At 41.9% G+C, this 22,902-nt stretch overlaps 1 protein-coding gene across 2 annotated transcripts in view; it reads left to right on the top strand.

The window, feature by feature from the left end:
- Positions 1–22,902, top strand: part of negr1 (neuronal growth regulator 1) — a 123,319-nt gene that overhangs the window by 54,864 nt on the left and 45,553 nt on the right. For both annotated transcript variants that reach the window (XM_071902999.2, XM_071902998.2), the window contains exon 3: positions 12,681–12,806. In XM_071902999.2, the coding sequence (XP_071759100.1) occupies positions 12,681–12,806 (126 nt within the window). The remainder of the gene's footprint in view (positions 1–12,680; positions 12,807–22,902) is intronic.

Below are 22,902 nucleotides of genomic sequence, written 5' to 3'. Positions count from 1 at the left end.
ACTGGGCATTTACTGTAACAGCCTATATGCTTGATAATAAATGAAACTTTTGAGAAATCGTTCTATAACATGGTTGCCATTTCAATAAATCAAGGCCCCATCCTCAAAGGCTGTGCAGACTTTTTTCTCTTAACACAACACTGTCAGTCAGACCAGGGACGCCCTGCTGGTTAGAGGTCCACACAGTTATAGGGTTTGTACTTCTGTGGGATTGAGGGTTTGATCCCCACAACAGCCAATCTACCCATCACTGTATCCCCATATACTGTATCCCCTAGAGACCCCCGGCAGTCTAGTGAAATGGTGCCTGGTGAAAGGCATACATGTATGTGATGCCACAGCGAGATATGTGAAGCGGTGTTGGCACGTTACCAAAGATTTTGATACCACTTTGATACCGTTGTGAAAGATTGAATTCAGTATACACTACCAGTCAAAAGTCCAGACACACCTGCTTGAATGTACTATGATTTAAAGTCATTTTGAAGGCTTAAATGCTTGAAATTTGTTTTTTAGACAAATATAAATAGTGAAGTTGATGCCTATGTATGAATTTCTTTCCAAAGTCTTTGCCTTTCCATCAAGGCAAAGGGCGGCTACTTTAAAGAATCTAAAATATAAGATAGTTTTGATTTGTTGAACACTTTTTTGGTCACTGCATAATTCCATTTTTTCAAGTCAAGTCAAGTCAAGTCAAATTTATTTATAAAGCACATTTAAAAACAACTCACGTTGACCAAAGTGCTGTACAAACCAGAGCAGGCAGTAAAATCACAAAAAAAGACTAAAAACAAAAACACCCACATAAGCGTCAATACACACAGCGCATGGGTACAAATCGACAAATCGATTCATTGGCATAGGCACATATCAAACCACATCAGGAGGATCCAAACGCTAAAGAATAAAAGTATGTTTTGAGCCTGGACTTGAAGGAATCAGTGGAGGGGGCAGATCTGATAGAGAGGGGGATGCTATTCCACAGTCTAGGCCCTAGACTGTGGAATAGCATCCCCCTCTCTATCAGATCTGCCCCTAGACTCCTGCCCCTAGACTCTAGGGGCTGCAACAGCAAAGGCGCAGTCACCCCTATTTCATAGTTTTGATGTCTGTACTATTATTCTAAAATGTGGAAAATAGTAAAAGTAAAGAAAAATAAAGCACAGTGGCTGTTCTGTGACATTGCTTGATGGTTTTTCTTATTTGCGGTGGTATCGTAGTAGTATTACATTTTTAGATGTTTAACTTATTATAGGTATCAAAGACAACCCCGATGTGAAGCAAACAATTCCTAATTACTGTGTATGTAGTATGGTGAGTGAGTGCTCTGGAAAGAGGAAAGTGAATCAGGTGTAAGGTGGCAGCCACACTGATCCATCAGAAAACAGACAGAATTATTGATGGGTACATTTCTGTCCGTTGGGGTGTTTTTGAACATCAGCATGGTGGGAGAGGCAGAAGTACAGTAAGGCTTTGCTCATAACCATGCTATTTCGTAGAAAAAAGAAGAAACAGACTAAACAGTATAAATTCAATAGGTCATAAGAAACTGATCTGGAAAACCTCCAGTCATCCCAATGTTATACCCAGCTTTCTCCGTTTTATCTTTGTTTTGGTCGTAACGTTGTGTCTGTGATTGCCACTATTTTTTTCCAAAACAAACGTAGAAATGCCTCTGATTGGCTAAACAGATGGCGAGGAATCCATCCGTCCAGAAAAAACTTCAACTGGGTTGAACTTTCTGATGGAAATCTGACAGACGGAGCGTCATCAGCCGTCCGGACAACAGACAGCTCTTATTGAAAATGAATTGAAATGAACATAGACGGACAGACACAACGGATCAGTGTGGCCGGCCGCTGCCTTCCTGTCCTTGGCTGGATATAAATCAGTCTCAGGATCAGAATGGGATGATTAAAACAATGTGGGCTGGCATTGATATTACTTGGAATGTATAGAATATGAGCATGTCTAAAGGAACAGATTTGCCATTACAGCCCCTGACATTTAGTTATCCACTAATCATTGTCATTTGTATGTGAGTGTGTGTGACTGTGTATGAATCACTATCTTCGTCCCCATACATTTCCGTCCTCTATTATTTATGTGTACACTTGTGTGCGTGTGCAGTATTGTATGTGGAAGTCTGTGTGCACGTGTGTGTGTGTGTGTATGTGTGATTGCGTGTGTGTTTTCACTCGCACTCTATAATGTGAGTCCTCATCACGGAAATAGCTGCTATTAGCTCTGGTTAATTAAAATGAGTAAGGACAAAGGTCGGCCACTCAGCTCTCACGTCTCTCTTCTCTAGAGGGGGAACAGATACAGCATGAGTGGAGAATAACTTATGCATTTTATTTGGCCGCTTGAAAAGGTCTGGAGGTCTCTTACAAACAAAAGAGTTGAACATGAAAGTGGACACAACAATCATTCTTTCCGCAGCATTTGTTGCACCGGTCTGGCTCAAGATAGCTGAATTGTCTTCTCATCTCAGCTTCAGTTTGATGTAGAGTGAAAAGGCTGATCTCTCCCCGCATGACCCCTCAATTCACGGGACATCAAATGTGTTCTGCGACATGTGTGTAACAGTCCACAGCGCTTCTGGACCTGCTTCAATCACAGTGAATGGTAGACTGATTCTTTTGTAATCTTTGTATTTTGCAGTGCGTGTTTACAATTGCACATCAAAATGAGGTTTAGATTCTAGTAATGGGGTTTGTTCCAAAGCAGAAAGTGCACTCTTATCGCCAGCAAATCGTCCTGGATGCTGTCCCACTTATCCTTTTCTATTCCAAGTTATTCTCTATGCACCTGTAGTTTTGTGTAACATTACAGATTAGTGGGCGGGACAAACTTATCTGTTTTGTCTCTGGCTGCTGGAGACAGTGGTAAATATTCAATGAAACACACCAAACTGTCACAGTGCACAAGAATAAGATATTCCAAGCTGATATTCAGTGGCATTCCCCTTTAACACTAGGAAGGCTGGACTTTTGAACCCTGTTTTCTGGCCAAGTAAAAACACCAACAGACCCCACTGTGTTACAGCTGATGCCTGCATCCACAGCAATCTAATAACCTGTACAAAATAAATAAAACCTCACGCAGTAAGAGTTTATATTTGGAATAAATAAAAAACAACACGACCAAGTCAATGTCAGCATTTTCATTTCTAAAATATAATTGTGGAAAAAATGTCTACCGTGGAAAAAAATGTAGACCTACCCATTACTTGTGTATATAACATATTACAGGCACATTGCCAAAAGTGCTTAAGTAGGCAAAACACCATAACGAGCTAAGCAGTTAAATGATGAAGAGCAAGGAAATACAGGGTTTATAAAAAAAACATGACAGAGTGAATTCACTGCATGGGATTCTTGGAATTCCCATTTACGCACACATTCAACTCTCCTCTTATTATTTGCGGTACAAAGAAAACTGTCAAGTCTACTGGAGATTTTGGTATTTGCATGATGAGTTGGACCTGCTGCCTCTGTCTGTTCTATCTGAACCGTGCCAACCCAAGCCGTTTCCTGTCTCACCGTGGGTGCAGAAAAAGTGGAGGTGGACAAGCTGCATCGGAGGTGTTGGCTCATACTCTGATTCAGATTAAGAACCCCGATCGTCTTCAAAACAGAGATTAACAGAGAGGGGAAAGAGAAAGGGAGAGATCTTCTTCAGTGTTACCGTTGTTCTAAACATATGTGCATCCTCTAATTACAAAGCCCACAATTATTCATCCCCCCGCTGAAGTCTTTATCATCCTCAACGTAGTATTGTTCTGATGTTGTGTGTGTAGAAGATCAAAAGGAATTCGCACACTATAAAGGTACAAAGCCAGAAAGAGACCAGCCAATGCAAAAAATGCCAAAAGGTGGAAAAATAAAAGTGCACATGTCACCATGTAAATAAATGTTGGCATTTTTTGCAACTGCTGGCCTCTTTTGGGATTTGTATCTTTATAGTGTGCAAGTTCCTTTTGATCTTTGTTCTCAGTTTTTGAAGTTACACACCTGAGACTTTTTTTTTTTTCTTCTTTTTTTGGACTTCAAAAAAAGAGCACAGACATTTTCACTTACCAAGTTGAATAGTGTGCTGGAGGAGGAGAGGGAGAGGTATTCACACCTGGGTACCAACATCCTTTACTTTTCATAAATGGTGGTATTTTGTGGGGAGAAAAGTCCCCAAACTCTCTATTTATTTTCCAAGTGGATTATTTTGAATTCTGAGGACGCAGGCCACATCTTTAGGAAAGGTCATAGAAGGATGAGACAATTACATTTATAGTGTTGGAGAAATTTTAATTTGAATTCTCACTTTGTTCTCAGAGACCGCGGGCTCTTTTCATTTCTCTGTGGATCCAAGCATGATCCTCTGGGCAATGTTTATCATGCAGCGTGACCTTCATCAACAGTAGGGTAGCTGTGAAACCGATTTGCTGGGGGGGGAAAAGCATCGACGGCCGCCATCTCAGAGATACATCGGCCTTAATTGGGCAGAAAAATATCACAGGCAGCGCTCCCTGGCCCTACAGCACTGTTGCGTACATCACGCTGAATGCAGACTGGCCACCCAGCAGCGGGGTGCCGCCACCCTGTCTCATCCCTGAAATTCATCTGCTTCCGAAAGTGCAATTAACCAGCAGCTAGATATTTCCTCCCTCACTTGGCTTCCTTGGCTCTTACTTGTGCAGGATTCCAGTTACAGAAGGCCTCCTGCTTCGGCGGAGAATCCCTCGGTCAGGTTTATTTATGGATTGAGACCGGTGCGGCCGAGGAATATGTAATCACACACGCAGGCCCGATGAATCAGAGAAGAGCAACTTTTATAGATTGTTATTGAAGCTGATCACAATAACGGATGCTCTGTATGAACTCGTTATTTGGACAATCAGGGCTCCGGAGTAACACGATAAATAAACGCACAGGATCAGACATCTGTATGCCGCAAAGTACATGCTCAGGGTTTTTTAATAATGACCGATTTATTGAATATTCATGACTTTGGCCTTTCCAGAGTCCTCCCTGGGTACGAATTGCCCTATATTACCTACGTGTTGTTTAGACCAAGTCCTTTTCTGCCCCCCCCACCTCACCTCACCCCACCTCGCCCCACCCCTCCCAGGGGCGGATCGTGCAGGAAAGCAGTCAATACTGGGCACCAGAGAACAGAATCAGAGAATGACTTGTTTAGCCGATACACACACACACACACACACACACACACACCCAGACACAAAAGCACATACTGTATGCACACACGCAAACACACATGCATGCACACGCACGCACGCACACACTCACACTCACACAAACACACACTGTCTGAGAATAATCACTAATCCTCTCCAGCACTTAAACCTTCCCTTGTTTGGCAGCCAGTGCTATTTATCATGGACTTGGGTGACTCACCAATGAGAGAAATAAATAGAGAAAGAGAGAGAGGGGGAAAGAGAGAGAGAGAGAGAAAGAGAGAGAGAGACAGAGAGAGAGACAGAGAGAGAGAGAGAGAGGGAGAAGAGGACGGAAAGAGTTTAACAAACAATGCTGTGTTTAGATCCTCGCTCCAGTCCCAACTCTTTGTTTCTGGATGATTCACTGTACTTCCTGGAAGTTCGAGCTTCTTTTCTACGAAATGACCCAATGAGAGATACAAATTAATATTTCAAGGCAATAGCTTAATGCCATCACAAATTGATGACCCGAGACGGGGCATTGCACATCGCTCTGATGATGATGGCTCCCCAAGAAGCCCCGTCCAGGATATTTTAAAAGACAGTCGTGAAAATTATCAAGGGCACTTTGACAAGTATGGAACTTGACATTGTCATTTGCTGTGCTCAAGAAGGCTTTCCTCAGCTCTGAGATTTCATTTCCCAACAGCAATCGGGGAGTTCTGATGAAGCCTTCATCCCAGAAAATGCAGAAATAAGCTGGGTGTTTTGTGTGGTTGATGTTTTCTTTATTTATTATTTTCATAAGATGATGCCGTTTGCATCACAGAATATATGATCAACCCTTCATCCCATCAGTAAAGGGACATGCTTTATTATTATATATTATACTCTTACATTTTAAATTAACTAAATCAGAATAGAATAGTTCTTAGATAGATGCATAATAGATCCAATGGCATGTTTTAGATCTTGAATCATGAATTTTGATAGATAACGATAACATGAGAACCCCATCTAGAGTAGCAGTGGCACCAAAGGCCTTTAGTCTGTCTCGACTCTGTAGTACATATTCTGAGTATGACAAACTGACGAACCAAGAGCCAGAAAAGAGCAGATCCAGACCCCCGCTGCGTCGAGCTCCTTTCCTATCACTGAAATGTAGTAGTTTGTGTCTGCTGTATAGCTGCCAACTGCTCTCCCCCCATTAATCACGACCCAGGTTCTGTAGTTTGAACTCTGACCTTTAGCGCTGCATCAAGGCGCAGTGACAGATGGAGACGGAGCTTTGTGTCCTCACATCAGATCATCCATTTCACACACACAGAAACACACTGCACTCACTTGGAGAGCTGAGATGTACAGTGGATCGCCCATAGCAACGGTCGTTTGGTCACGAGCTGGTATTTCGCTGTTGGAAAGCAGCGTGCCCTCTGACAGCCTCACTGTTTCCTTTGGAGACTTCTGTATTTGAAATAAGCTTTGTGCGTGGATCCGCCTATCAAAGACACGTTGTAGGCACACAGCTAATTGAAAAGCCACTGTGATCATCTTTGAGAATGAAAGGAGAGTGGCTCGTGCAGAGGAATTTTGTTTATCATAAGCAAGATGCTGAGGCTGAAAGACACTGATTAGCATGAATAAATTAGAAGCTATTTCAATAAGTGGGTGATAGCTTATCTTTGAATTACATGCCCAGTGCAGCTCTCCCGTACAAGATTAATTGCCTCTCACAAGGTATTTCGAAAAGTTCATTTTCATCAATTGATTTCCCTTAATTCGTGAATTCCTCAGAAGTGCATGAAATTGGTAACAAGTTCTCCATAATCACGCTTTCTGCATCGTTAACCTCATTGGCAATTACTCATCATATGTATCAGTTGTGACATTTGTGGAAGCATGTTATTTTTGCACCATTAGGTCATGACAGGAATATTATCATAAACTAATGGCTAATTACAAGTTGAACTAAAATGTTGGTCATAGTTACATTTCCTAGATTTCTGCAAGGAACGAAGATCATTTTGACTGTGAAACTGTGAAACATTTCATTCTGTTACTTGGTTGAATTTCATCAGCCTAATCAATCACTCTCACCCATATGGCAATATAATTAATAGCTCGAGCAAGCATCCAAGTCAACATATACACAGAACAAGCACCGACAGCAAGAACGATCCAGACACATACAACGGTGAAAATTCATGAAATCTGAAATTACATGTAGCCTACTTCTAATGCAAATGTTTTCTGAAAATAGAAACTGTTCCAGCAAATGAGCAAGGACATTGACCTTCCCACCTCCATTGTGAGAACGGTTTCACTATAGGGCTCTGGCAACATCTGTACATTGCAGAGCTACTGTATCTCTAGGCTATGAGCTGGGATTGTCCAATGTTTTCCCCTTTTCCAAGGCTATCATCACTGTGCCAGTACATTATTGTTACCACAGAATTACGGTCATTTCTGTTCTAGTCTGTGATACACAGGAATGGGGCTTGGTAGCAAAAAACTGGGCCATTGAAATAAATTGAGAGAAAAATATAACTTCAGGGTTACAACTGAAGCCATGGCCATAGATTCAACTGTAGTCGTATGCCAGGTGCATCCTCAGTGATTCTCCTGAGGTGTAGCTGCTTATTGAGACACAGCAGTAAAAAATAATGATAACTAGGTCACACCTAAACATAGCCACTACAAAGGGATCCCAGTTAAAGGACAACAGTTTGCACTTGCATCAGGCAAACTTGTATCAGTAAACATAGATATCTGTAGCGATAAAAGCTTGTACAACTGCTTTACATATATACGTATATAAGTGGGTATTCTCACATGCCTTCATCAGTGGACCCTCAGGCGAAAATCCTGGAGTACATTAATAGGGTAAATCGGTGGATTCATCATACCTAATGATACCATTATGGAATAATGTGCATCAGCTAATGTGCGCTTGCCTGGAATCTATTTGTGTCTTCAGCCGTTTGCTATCTGCTGCCGCGTCTCACACCGCAATACACAATTTTATGTGTTGGCCCCACCATGCCAGCACTTACTCTACCTCCGCTATTGCTGTTGGGCTCAAATAAATGGAAAGAAAAAGAAAACATCCCTGTTTCTGAACATTTTTATTGCTTTTTATTATTAGTGTACGATTTTGTGTGTTTTGCTGTTGAAAATGATTGAGATTGATATGTTTAATAACGTTATGAGAAAGTGCAGCGGGTGATATTGAGGATAAAGCTAGAGTACCTTTAAGTTTATGGTCCGGTGGCACTGTATGTTATTTATTTGAAACCACAGATCCCAGACAAACACACATGTTCATGTGCCCACACACACACACATATAAGCATATACCATGCTGGCCACACATACCACACTTTGTATATCCAAAAAGTCAACCTATTGCTAAAAATTGGTTCATTCTTCTATTATTACACATGTATTTTTAACATATTACAAAACATTATCAGTAGATTGGCTTGGACTCAGGACCGTGAAATAATTACAACATCTGAAGGGCAAAATCAGGTATCATTACAGTAAAAAATGGAAATTGCAAAGTTGGAAGTCCAAAGTTTGTGCTGCCATATGCATTTCTGTTACAAATGCTGCCAGCAAGTAGTGAGAAAACCTTGCCAATAATGACAGATTTCGCTTTCTACTTGGATGAACTTTTCCCAAAGTTAAGTACTACGAATTATCTGTGCCTGCTTTATGACACTGCAAATGGAGGTAATCCCTTTGAGTAATATAATCTGTCAGTGTTTATGTTTAGTTTCCGTGTCTGACACCTAATTAACGGATTGGAAGTTGCTTCGTTTTTACAGCCCACAGCGAGGAGAGGGAATTGAAAACCTTTAGGAATAGCTGCGTGGGAACTGTCTCATTACTGAGGTGTATATTACGCCCAGCAAACACAGGTATATTTTACAGGTATATTATAATTCACCTGTATCAATGTCATCTCTAACAACCTGCAATTTGGGGAGGCTTTAGAGTAAGGTAATTTGAGAATTGCAAGCAGCTATTCAAGGATATCTCCAGGATTTCTGCTTGTATCAAGTAAAGCCGAAAAATAAAACTCTCCAGTCTGCCCCCAAATCCAATTTCAAAGTGCTGCATGCTGTTGATTAAAGACTATCTGTCCTCACATCAGTTAAGCATCTGCTTTTTAATAAGACCATTACACCTTATTGTGTTTGGACAGGGGATATGCCCAGAGCAGTTATAGTGCCCCCATCCACTTCTTGGGTGCGTAGGATGGAGGTGGACAAATGGAGGATATGAATTACAGAAAATGAAGAAGGGATTTCTCTCTCTCTCTCTCTCTGTCTTACTCTCCCTCTCTCTCCTTGGCTCCTCCGCCTCCCCAGTGCCCATAGTGCCGTCCGCTACAACAGGAGGCCTGGCTTCCCCTCTGCGCTGTAATTGGAAAGCTGGCTGGCAGTAGGTGTAGCCAGTAATGGGGTCCTACGATTTGGTGGCAGCAGTCAGCCTGGAGAAGCCTGTCAGAATTCATAGAAGAGCCCGGTTCTGTGTATCCCACTTTGCGGCTCCAGAAGAAAACCCCCTGCATTTTAATAGTGCAGCTGTAAGCATTTCCGTAATTCAAGGTGGCGTCATTAGAGGCTTATTTATTCACCCGGGGCGTCCGCCGGGAGGGAGATGACGCCGCCCAGATCAGCTGTGGCAGCTCCCTCTCAGCGCCTCCCGCAGGGCTGTAGAAGGGGAAATTAGAGAGGAATGGGCAAACATGACAATCATAGCATCGTTAATGAATTAGCACGTAAAGAAAACAACAAGCAGGGGCGCTGAGGGTACCGAGGGAAGGGTTACAGTGTTCTGTTGCTGAAGGGGCAACACAGTCACGACTGGCTCTGATGTTTCCGGAGGTGGAGGAGGTGCAAAAGGGATAATATGTAGCACGCAGAGAGGAGCACCTATAGGAAAAAACACAAACTAATAAACACTACAAACTTTCAAGGTAACATGATGATCAGGGGTTTTGCAAGTGAGGATTCCCACAGCCACATCAAATGCTATCAAGTGCTGTCAGATGATGATAGAACGGTCTTAGAGTGGGAGATTAAATCCCATGCACTGTCATTATTATACTCACTAGAGGGTAAAGAGTGTGCACCTTCTGCTGCGTTGACCTTTAACATTGTTTATATTGTATAAACTGAATAAAATCGCTGAGTGGAAAGCGAAGCCATAGAGACCCTCCAGGCTATATTCACACTTGCACTCAAACACACACACACACACACACACACTCATACACATATTTGAGTCATTTCTATCTATGTCAATACAAGATGTGACATCAACAATAAGAATTCAGTCAGAAAAGACAGAAAGCATTTCCACCAATAGCAACTGACAAAAGTAGACCCAATCTGCACTTTTGCTCACTTAGCCACTTGACAACTTGATTTTCTCATCAGTGGATGTGGAATTTCAAATGGATTTCAATTGCTAGTTGCCAAATGGTCCAATATCTAGTGCCCTTCCTATGGCCTCTCAGCAACGAAGCTTGCAATGTCTCAGCACTGTAACCTAGCAACGGGACTTCCACTTATATAAGATCTTGTTTAGCATACAGTTTTTGAATGAGGAATGACAGATGACAGAGTGACATTTTTCGAGCACATTGTCTCATATCTTAAGCAGTCTTGGTTGAGATCACACACACACACACATACAGTCATGCCACAGGTCTGAATGCTTGCACAGTGTCCTGCTCCATTAGCTTTTAAGGACAAGGAACAAATTGCAGGGTCATAGTTTGTCGTCTGTGGAATAAATTACTGTGCAGTTGTCCTCACACAGCCCCGTTCCATAGATGATAAAAGTTTGGCGCATCTTAATGTTAAAAGTTCAACTGTTAGCGATTGATCTTTTATTTTGGTTCCCCATCTCGGTTGCTACTCTTGCTGGAGCTGACAATGTTTTATACGCTGAAGCATCTAAGCTGGATCTGAAAGACCAAGGGCTCCTCATCTGAGCTTGTGAAAACCTCTCAGTCCCTGCCATGGAGAGATAGGATCAGTAGACAACCCCAACATTTTCAATTTTGTGCTATCAGACACTGAGGAGATGTGTCAACAGTGGGGTCCTACAGCAAGTAAACACAAGAGTCTGACAAGCAATAACCTAGATTCAACATCGCCTCTGGTCCTCTCCCACCAAAGGTCCGCCACTCTCATCTCATTTAGATCCAGATCTGTTGATCAGAAAGGACGCCCGCCACACAACGCAGAAAACATCACCGCTGAGAATGTTTTCTTGGACTTTCCCTCATATCATTGAGCGTTATGCCTGTGTTTGGTTTGGTCAGTACAGGCTGGGATGGTTGTGAGCCATAGAGGTTTTCTCCTTGAGCCAAGCGGTACCACTGATATGAGGATTGATTATTTTATTGATGCATCATCCTCTATCATCATCCGCTATTCTAGCATAATGTTCTATAATATTGCATTTTACAGGGTCCAGACCTTGGCAACCTCAAATAATCATTTTTAGTTTAAATGATCAGCTGGCTGAATGAAAATTGTACATGAATTTGAGGAGGGAAGAAAATTTTATTTGATTGTGCAAAAGAGATGTTCTTATTATTTATATGCTCTTAGCAACAGTGAGGGGGAGCGAATGAAAGCAGCTTTAGCCAAATTGGACAGAGTTCAAATCACAAAAGAGACTATGTGACTCAGAGTGGGGTGCTGGGTCTAAAGAGGAACCGGGGAAATTGTTGATTCAACTTTTCTTTTGACAGTTTTTAGCAGGCATCAAGAGGAGGGATCAGGGGTTAGAATAGTTTGGTTGAAACCCCAGACGACTAAGGGACCATTAAATAGCAGAAGCTACTGCAGAAAAGCCCCCTCACAGATACAAATCTCGCCGATTAAAATAGTGTGTCTCGTAAGCCTGGGTGTGAATGTGTGCGTGTGTGTGTGTGTGTGTGTGTGTGTGTGTGTTGGGGGGGGATATTTTAATGTGTTTCAATGCCTTTGTGGGTGGCTGCATGTGTGTCTCTGTGTTTTGAACAGTCTAAATACCGAAGCTTTTAACATCAAAGCTCCAAGAGAATTTAAGTGCCCAGAAACTTGCCATTTATGATTGTAAGTGATGTCCAGCAGGGACTGTTGATGAGCTAGTCTCAATAGAAGAGAACTGCACTTTTCTTTTTCAAAACACTTTACTTTTCTAAGGGCTTATTTAGATGTATTAAATACTTGCAGCTACCAAATAATGATTCCACCCAAAGCGAGGAGTCATTTAAGCATAATGTATAAATTTTCCAAACCAAAACTGGAGCACACACTACCTTCCATTATAAGAATATCCACTTGACCTTCCTTTACGCTTCCCTCTGCTTGCAGAAAAAAAAACAACAATATTAGTATGACAACTTAACAAAACAAATGATTGGCAAGTGAACCAGGGGTCGCAGATTTCAAATGGTAATCTTGTTTCTTGCTTTTTTCTTCTTCCTTTGCAGTTCCTCCCAAGATTTATGACATTTCCTCCGACATCACGGTAAACGAGGGCAGCAACGTGTCGCTCATCTGCACAGCCAGTGGGAAACCTGAGCCCACCATTTCCTGGAGACACATAACCCCATTAGGTGAGCTTACTTCACCTCTCACGTGCCTATGCTAATGGATGGAGAGGATGGGCGGATGAATGGATGGATAGAGAGAGGGAGTAAGCAAGGATGGGATGGGATGGATGATAGATGTTTCTACCTGGCAGTGGACGCGGGTGCTGCCCTAGGTTTTACGGTCAGCAGCGCCGGTCAAAGTCCTATCTCTGAAATGGAGTTAGAGGAGGGAGGAGAGAAGGGATGGATGCATGGATGGATGGATCCATAAGAGAAGGAGGGAGGGGGGAAGGAATAGATGGATGTAATAATGACCCAAAGTGGACATACAGTATGTGAAGAGGGGGAGATCTGAGTGCATGGAGGGAGGAGGGAGGAGGGTGAGGTAACTAAATGAAATCAAACAGCATTAGAGTTCCTACTGCCCATCCTCACAAGATATGAAGGGTTCCATTCCAAAATGCTATAAATTTATTATGGGAAAAAATGTTTCCTGTTGGTTATCAACAGTATTTCAAAAATGAAATGGAGTATACCTTCTAAAATGTTAATATTTTCTGAGCAGGTCTTTAGTCAGCTAATAACTTCAGCAATATTCCATTGTCAATTTTACCATTGTGCCTCCAAAAAAAGATTTTCCATGGATTGTGTTGCTTACTCAAAGCAACAGTTATTGTGTTGCCAGTGCACATTCTGCGACATTGTTAACTGAAAACGTTGATGAGGATTGAGGATTTCTATTTAAAAAAAAAAAAAATGCAATTCTCATCACTGCAGGGAGTCTTCCAATTCACTTTGGCACTTTGCAAACCATCATTTAAGGTGCATTAACAAAGAATATCTTTGTTGTTTAGGTTGCTGCTAGTCTGAGCACACATACACCATTAAGTGCTTTGAATGCTGAACCCTCCCTTTGAAAACTTCATTGCAAAGCATTTAGCTATTGCTGCGAAGCCCCCGCCCCCTCCCAACACACACACACACACACACACACACACACACACACACACAAACACACACACACAGTTCCAGTCCTCCCTCATTTTCATATTAATGGATTAGAGCATGCTGTGCTTATCTGATAGCTGTGAGGATGGCTGCATTTATCTTATGGCTGTCAAATCCTCCTCTCTGGCGCGCTCGCCCTGATTGCGTTAGGGGAGTTTTCAGAGGATGATCAAAAGAGCCATCCTCAGAGTCCGAGTGGCAGTCACTCATTCTACTTTGAAGTGTCCACACTTTGAAGTATGCCAGGGAAGAAATGATATGCTGGTCAAATGAAAGGGCCTGGGACTAAATGCAATCACAGACTGTCTCCAAGCACATCAAAAAAGAAGCCATTTGGCATGGGATCTATGAGTCAGTTATTGCAGTAATGGCGATTTGTCCAACGGACGTGGTACAACTGAAAGGTTGTAATGGGCTAATCACCTATCGTATGGAATGTCATTGACCCCGTTGGATATATGCAGAGCAATCTGCTCCAACCAGTGTATAAGACACCATGAATATGCAATCACAGCATTTTGAAATATTAATCTCTAAATATGAGTAATCCATCAACATTGAACTATCAAAAACAACTACTATTAACACTAGAAGGGCCAATAGCTTTTTCGGATCTAAGATAAGGCCAACAAGCCATCAATTGATGGGGATAAATATAGTTATAACTACTATTTTGATGAGGGATTTTGAAAGTCTAATAACTGCTTTGGGTTTACGAAAAGTCAGAGACAATTCAATGCCAAAACAGCAGTCAAACAGCAGACATTGAGCAGTCAGTGTAATATACTGCAGTGAGACTTTGAGCATTTGTATTTGGTAGGATCAGTAGCTCTTATTGACATGAGGCCAAGCAGGTGAAATGGCTCTGAAATGACAAACGTGCCCACATGGCAGGTTTTATTCGCTGGCCTCACTCTCCTCAGCACTCAGCCATTTTGGGGGAGATTTTGTGTACTGTAGATAGTTCTGCTGCAGCAGTCAGTGAAGTTTGACAGAATGATAAATTGCCCTGACTGACTGTCAAGTTCCTATTCCCTCTCCAACTGTTTTTTTGTTTGCCTTTTTCCCTTCTCTCCCCTCCCTGCCAACCAACAAACTGCCAGCTAATAATAAACTTCAGGCATCCAGTGAAGTGTGGCCATGAAGTGTTTATTGAGACGATAATTTGGCTCAATATGTGTGCATATAAAGTCGATGGGTATTCTTCAGTTAGAGAGAGGCAGACAGAAGCTGGTATTATAACAGACAGATCATCTTTGTTGACATGCTGCTGATAGAGAGAACGGTGCCAAAGTCTGTCTTAAGCTTAATGTGCTTAAGCAAACATCATTGCTGTATTTAACAGCTTGATTTTCCATGTCAAAATATACATTTGGCTGTTATGGTCAATTGGCGTTGTGGTTGTGCTTGACAGTGAAGTCCTCAGGAGGTGATCGCCTCACAGTAAGAGAGGCAAGCTTAAAACTGGAAGGTAGCCAGTTCAAATCCTCTGATCAGCTGGTGAAATCTGTGTGTGCAAAGTGAGCTGTACATGCTCTCCTACCCTCCACAACAGCTGCTGATTTGCCCTTGAGCAAGGCACTCAACCCCCAACTGCTCCAGTGGTGCAGCCTGGTAGCCAACAGAAAAGACTCTTGTACTGGGCAACTCCCTAGTTGTGTGTGTATGAATGCTATCTTTGCTAACCCTGCAGCCGCTCCTCGAGGCTGTTGCTGTAATTAAGAACGTGTTCGAAGTCAACTTGCCCAGTTAAATAAAAGCTGAATTTAAACAAAAAATGCTGTTAGATGAAACACAGTGGTAAGACAGAGCCAGTAGCCTCTCTGTCATTATTGATTTAGCTCTTGACATCCCTACTTACTTTACTCTTAAAGCTTACAATAGCCTGGGTGTCATGTCAGCCTTTCAGTGTATTGCCTACGCATGGAGAACTGTGCTATGGTTCCTCAGCACTCATTCATAGGTCATAGGGAGGAGGGTGAAATAGCCTTTAACATAGCCTGTTCCAGTCCTGTCTGGTTGGCTGGATGGCTGGCTGGGCAAAATTGCTTTGATAAGCTTTTTCCATTGAGATTTGAATCCGCGGGATAGAAGTGTGACCTTTGAAAAAGGCTGACGAGAATACTAGAATACTTATGTGATTGTTTCCTGTGATAGGACTCGGCTGGGACACATTTCTCTCTCTCTCTTTCCAAGCAGGTACTGTACAGTTATCAACTACATATATGTTTTGCTTTAGCTTTCCATTTAAGTGCATGAGGCAAATCTCCCCCAAAACACGCCCTGAAGAGACAGATGGCATCAGACCTGGCAGCTTTCTCTACAAATACAACTCACTCTGAATACTGTAACTTACTTAAAGCTAGATTCAACAGAACTTGTTTGGTCCTGAACTGAGAGTGGTAACAGCATAAATGCATAAGTAGCTCCGCTGCAAAAAGAGTCAGTTGCTATGTGAACTGTGTGATGAATATTTCAAATCTGAATTTATATCACTAGTACATACCTTGAGTGGTGTCTGCCATGGCACACTGGAATTTGGCAGCACTTTAACAGATGCAAAGCAGGTTTTTGGCGGTGTGTTCACCAGGGATTTCTCAGTCAGCACCGGGTTCTTTTTCGTTCATAGTTTACAATGGAAGTAATGTGCTTTTCAGTGCTGACACTTGAGCATATTTTTAAGATGATGGGAGGTGAAAGATAAAGAGGTGCTGCAAACAGGATTTCAATAGTCAGATATCAACAGCGGGAGCCATATCTAACACTCCCCCATGCAGCTGTTGAGCTGAGTATTGGTATAAAGAGGTGCTTAGTGAGCACATGCCTTTAGTGGAGCGTCTGTGACATGATGATTTCTAGAGCTCAAAACAAAAAAACAACAACAGTTAGTTGTTAGTGTAAATGGCTTTTTTGACTGTAACACAATATAGATTTACAGTCACACTGCAAATATTTCTTGTGAAGATTAAAACAGACTAGGCCTCACAAGAGAAGTCCGACCTGCATGTCCATTGATCTTACATGACTCCTGCAGTGTTTTCTACAAGCGGCAGCTACCAGTCAGATTGCAGATAAGAGCCACATGTGAAAAATATATTTGGGGTCTGAGAATTCTGAGATTAAAGTCAGAATTCTGCGTTTAAATCCGAATATCAGAATTATGAGTTTAAAGTGAAATTCTGAGATTAAAGTCAGTTGTTTTAGCACCGAAAGATTTGCTCCTGTTGCATCTCCTCCAATCTGATCGAGCCTCTTGTTGTGAACAGAAGTGAAAATTATTATTAAATTATTCAGTATGCTCCACACTGCTCGCATGTGATTGTAACAGTGTGTGTTGTAACTTGACACTTTGTAGTTATCAAAGAATTGTCCAGCACTCATGTATAATGAGTGCAATGCCACCCACAGACTTGTACATTGCCCCTACTCAACACATTGGTTTGATTCCACACACTGTGCTGGCAAGGACAGTTAATTAAGCAATAAGCACACTTAAGCTGTGGTATATTGAAATCACAGTTAAGCTGCGTTGTGGAATCAACACTTTGTTCAGTTGTTACATACTGTGCTCCTGTTCAGCGGTACATTAGTGTATCTTACATTTGCAGCTCTTGTTCTCTGAGATAGAGGGTTTCATCTGCCTACTGTAGTTTACTGCCTGTACTGTATTCATCTACCCACTACCTACTCTAGTCCTTATATACCAGTGCTTCATGCTCAACACCACAACTCATTATTAAAGTGGAAAATAAGCCATTTTTAAGTAAACACACTAAAACACTCAATAATGAAAACATATTTTGATTGGAATCGAGGTGTCTTACTGCATTAAAAAAGACACCAAAATAAAGCTTGTTCAACAAACATTTTTAGACCCGCGACAGCAGGGGCTCTATGGATCGCACTGTCTGTCGGTTGGTTGGCCGGTCGCTCGCTCTGTTCACCACTTTATGGGTCACGTGGGTGAAAGTGTGCTGCAGGGAGGTAGACTGCAGACTCTCAGTTGGGAGACCCGAGTTTGAAGGAACGAACATTCAATGTCGTGGGGCTCTTAGACTCTTCTCCTCAGTTCCCCTGTGGGAGCGTGTCCTTAAATAACTCTGACTGGCTACTTTTTCTCTTTGGCTAGCTACTCAATGAGCTTGTGGAGAACTGTGCTCTTGTATCACATAGAGCTCTCAGCGCTATCTCCAGCACCTCAAATGTTATTTCCCTGGCCACATGCGGCTAAATATCTCAACACAGAGAGTAGCGGCGAGATAATTCCATGGGTCAGGGAGGTGGCGCCCCATGCAGTAGACACAACTTAAGGCTCCTTTGGACCAGTTCCATTTTCTGGCTTTTAGCGGCCTCAGATTGACAGCCAGGGAGCCGGCTAGAGGTTATGTGTCAAGGCAGACAAACAGGCTGTTTTTCAGACAGGCCACTGGTTCTGGCCCACACCTTGAGCTGGGGCCAGAAGGGAGCGGTGCACAATGCAACGGCGTGGGTTGTTCTCCATTTTTAAGAGTTAAAAGGATAAATTGATGTAGAAAATGCAGCTCTATGCTATAATGGATTCTTCAGTGATGCCTGCCCTATCTGCGTATTGCAGCCCTGAAGGAAGCGTACTCACAGCTCCCATACACAATGTGGGAAATTGCTTACTGTGACGGCACTTAGCCAGCATTGGCACTGAATGCGAAATTAACCTTGCTATGATTTCTTTAATTTGCTTGGAGTGACATCTCCCTCAGGTGAGAGGAGCTTCTGTCAGCCTCTCAAATATCTCTCAACACACACTCATACACACAACCCATGTAGAGTCCCATAATGATGTGTGCAGTGGAAGACCCCTTACATTGTTTACACCAGCATTGCATGCCATTTCTTCCCCAAGGCATACATCTTTTTTTTCTGGATGCATAATATGTTTGTATGCTCGTTTTCTAGTTGGCTTACTGTAATGTCAAGGTTGAAGTACTCAATATATAATGTTCCTCAAAGCATACACCAAGGATACAAGTCTTGTTTAATGGTTTCCATGACCTTTGCAAACCCCCTTTCCTGCTGTAATCGATAAGAATACCATTGAGCAGCCGAGACAAGATGATGCAACTAGATCCCTCACAAAAATATATTGCCCTTCATTTATCAAGCAAGACTACAATCTAATTAGATCTTCAAATGGACGTGTGCCCATTTACTCAAAAAAAAAAATCAGTATTTATCCATTTGAACTTGGTTGTTCATGTAAGATCAATTTCACATCTTCTCAGAAAGCGTGTGCACTCAGTTGTAGTCATTCAGTGGGAGGAAAAAAAATGAATCAGAAGGTGCATGTTATAAAACAGATTGACAACATAAGCCTTCTTGCATTATTTATCTCACATAACCTGTACCTGGCACTTCAGCTGCTTTGACAATTTCATTACTCTTTGAGGCTTGTTTTCATCAAGCCTTAGAAATTTTAGACTATCTGAGAGATATCATTAGTAGATATATATTCATGCTGAATCAACACAATGCTCCACAAATGGCAAAGAGGCAGTGCAATGCTCTTCACTCTTGTGGGCCCATGCAAATTGGCATATTTAGCTCCATCAGTTTAATTGGAAGCCTACATGCCGCCTGTGGTTATCGTTGGAGGGCGCTGTTAAATGTGGGTGTTATTATTATTCACACCTGTCTCTCTTGAATGTGCCAGTTACACTGGATCTGGTTCTCATAGTGTAGGAATTATGCAGGAAACCTAAATGAATTCGACAAGGCAAGAGATGATTACCAAATCCAACAATGCCACGTGTTCTTACGAAGAACGTTCTTCCCAAGTTGTCTCAGAGAGAACGAACTTCTCAAGAAAAAAAGAGAACGCATCTTTACAGCTTGAGATGGGCTCTTGCATGATCAATTAAGACAGAGTGTTCATTTTCCCAACTGGCTCTGTACTATAGACTGTAACACTGCTTGGATGTGATGCATCAGTCTTGCAATGAGTCTTGGGGCTTCCCATTCATTCTCATTTGCCAAGTCACCATCCGACACATCCTTGGTTGGCAAGTGAACTTCCAGGATCTTCATCCATTCACCGTCAGTGTTCATTGTTTTGGAATCATACTTCGGCTGTTAAATACTGCGTCAAACACATCATGGAGGCCACAGGAACCCATAAACACACATATGGAGAACACAAAATTGTATTGACCAACTCTATGATAAATGGGGGCCGGTGTGTGAAAGTGTGAAGCGAGAAGCCTGTGGACAGCTGTAACCTGAATAGCCTGAAGAATGACTGACCAGGGCCTCATGAAGCAGCTTCTCTGGGGGCTTCTCTGCCCCAATATGTCCTTTCATCTTTTAAGGAGTGAGCACTCCATTTTACAATGTCCACCTAGTTTATTACACCTGTAATAAACATATTAGTATGTACTAAATTATCGGGACCACAACACATGGAAGTACTTGACAAACCATTGTGGTTAATAGAGGCAACAATAGTCTATATTATTATGTGATGCCACAGCCACGGAAAAGCAAATGCTTCCTCAACTATGTGTGTGAAGTGTTTGTCAAGTTTTCCGCTGACAAACTCGGCTGCAGTTTAATGGATTTGTAAGCCGTCCAAATTGTTTTTATGGAATTCAGAACATCTGGAAGACATTCACGATACCGTGCTAAAAGTACTCCTAATCAAAAGCTGTTGGGATGTTATATAATAATATGATAGCTGGCTATTTTTATTAGTTTGTTTGCTTGTTTCATCTCCATGAACATTGAAGCCCCAAAGACCTAGTTAAGATGAGGCTACACGGACAAATGGTTTAATTCCTTAATCTCTATTGTATTCTCTATCCTCTGGATACTAGGTGTGGCTGTGATACTGCATGCTGCTTCTGGTACATATTTTGTGGTCAAGCAAGAAAAGGTGATAAATTGCGGATACCCAACTTCTGACCCATTTTTTACCCACTTCCCACAAGCTACACTTGGTACAAGTAGAAGGGAAAGACTTATTTTCTTCTATTGATTCTACCATCAACATTGACTGAGTTAATAATGTTTAAACTCAACCTCTGTGAAATTGTGCTGTGAGTCTTGGCTGGTGCCCTAATATTTTCTCTTAATCCTCTCATTGTGAAATCAGGGGCATACATGTTGGAGGGCTTGTCATCCCAAAACAAACAAGTGTGTTTGTAAAGGTAAAGTTATTAAAAACCAATTAATATGCAAAAAGGACAATTCACTTAAGTTCCAAATTTATTAACCTGCCCTGCAATTTTGGCTTTTGCTTAGTCAGTCACCTGGGAGAATTTAGACCCAGAATATTCAATCCATTAGATTTGCCATAATTGTCATCTCAACTCATCTCATATTATCTACACTCAACTGATCTCAGTTCTTATATCATATAATCTTACATAATATTATCTCATCTCACGTCGTATCTTGTCTATATGTCTTATATGATCATATCTTGTCTTATCGTCTCTTTCTTTCCCATCTCATGTTATCTCATCATGGCTAGCATGCATTATTTTTTTTTTTTTTGGGGGGGGACATTGATTACTCTAACCCTATAGCTTCACCTCCTATACGTACAACCAACACCCCCCCCCCCCCCCCCAAAGGCAAGTACTTGCCTACACACTATGTTGTTGTTGTACAGTATGTCTCCACATGTGAAAAAGTGTTCCTGTGCTTGCCTGTGGAAACCACCTGCATTTGCTCCAACCATTTGGTGAATGGTATTGGAAGTATCAAGCACACTTGCCTCATGGGTCAGTGCTTTTGATTTCATTGCCCTAGCACAAAGACTCTATAGTGCACACAGTGGATTTCCATGTACTGTGTATCATAACTCTCCATTACAGATAAAAGACAATGGAGCAGTGCATTAAGGGCACTGTATAGGTCAACCATGTTATGCAACTACTTAGTGTGTGGGGAAAAAAAACCTACACAGGGCACTGAGACATGAAGTCCTGTAAAAGTCTATAGTTCAGCTCTTTCATAATCCATAACCCTGCTGTGTAAGTGCTATGAGTTGTAGCATGGATCATTGTAAGCTATAAAGAGGCCAGACATAGTGCAACCACTAATGGTCCACAAAAAATCCATAAAAGCTAGGCTGGCAATATTTAGACATTCAATAAAATGAACATAATTGAATCTAGCTGTGTCCTGTGTATAGGGCCTGGGTCTCCTACTCACACCTAGACTAACTGAAGCCTACGTATAAAAGAATGCATTGTGTTATGTCTCCGTCCTTATGCTCTCTCCTCATATTAAAGGCTCTGTTTTTCAGACACTTCCAGTGCTCCTTTATGGATCGCTTCTTCAAACATTTCCTTGCTTTTGTGGTTGTTTATGTAGCCAGCATTGTCTTGTCCCGAGGCTCCTGGACTCTATCGAACCTGCCACAGCAGTGTGACCAGGGAAAGGAAAACTCATTATCGACATTGCCTTCGGGGATTCATTCAAGTTTTTGACATAGTAGTTAGCCGATAAAAAGCCACCAGCATTGAGGAGTAAGGCAGTGGCATTATATAAGCATTCAACTCACTCCCAGAAAGGAATGGCAGAACAAAATGGCAGCATTTCCATTCGGTAAGCGTGGATTGTCTTGAATCTGGCTCTTCTGTTATGAGATATTGCTGAGTCAGTGTCTAGTCTCGGTGGCCCTCTGATCAGTATGTTGAGCTCGGTTTTGCTTGACTGTGCAGATCCCCATCCCTTCCAAACCCCTCCACACGTCTTCCACCCAAACCCACCATTACCCCCTCAGAAGAATAGTATATAAATAGATTTCACACCGAGCACCATTGCATTGAAAATTAATTCTGGTCAGGGAAGAATCTTTGTGTGCCTCACTCTCTCTAATATATCCACAGTGCTACCTGCTGCGATTCTATAACCATTTATTAGACAAGCACATCCAGTCAAATTGGTTTCATTGTCAGCATTCTGATTTGATTGTTTCTTTTTTTTTTTTTTTTTTTTTGATGGCAATAACCATGCAAAACCCTGGCTGGTTTGTATCACTTTGCTGCTGAGGGGGTTGAATAAGAGGATAAACATTTTCCAAATTGAGAAATAATAAATCATGGTTTTATAATTAACATATCAATGATAA

Source organism: Centroberyx gerrardi, chromosome 9 (genome assembly GCF_048128805.1).
Source record: "Centroberyx gerrardi isolate f3 chromosome 9, fCenGer3.hap1.cur.20231027, whole genome shotgun sequence".
In the NCBI taxonomy this organism is placed as follows: domain Eukaryota; kingdom Metazoa; phylum Chordata; class Actinopteri; order Beryciformes; family Berycidae; genus Centroberyx; species Centroberyx gerrardi.
The sequence above is the reverse complement of the archived record's forward strand: the minus strand, read 5'-3'. Positions and strand labels throughout refer to the sequence as shown.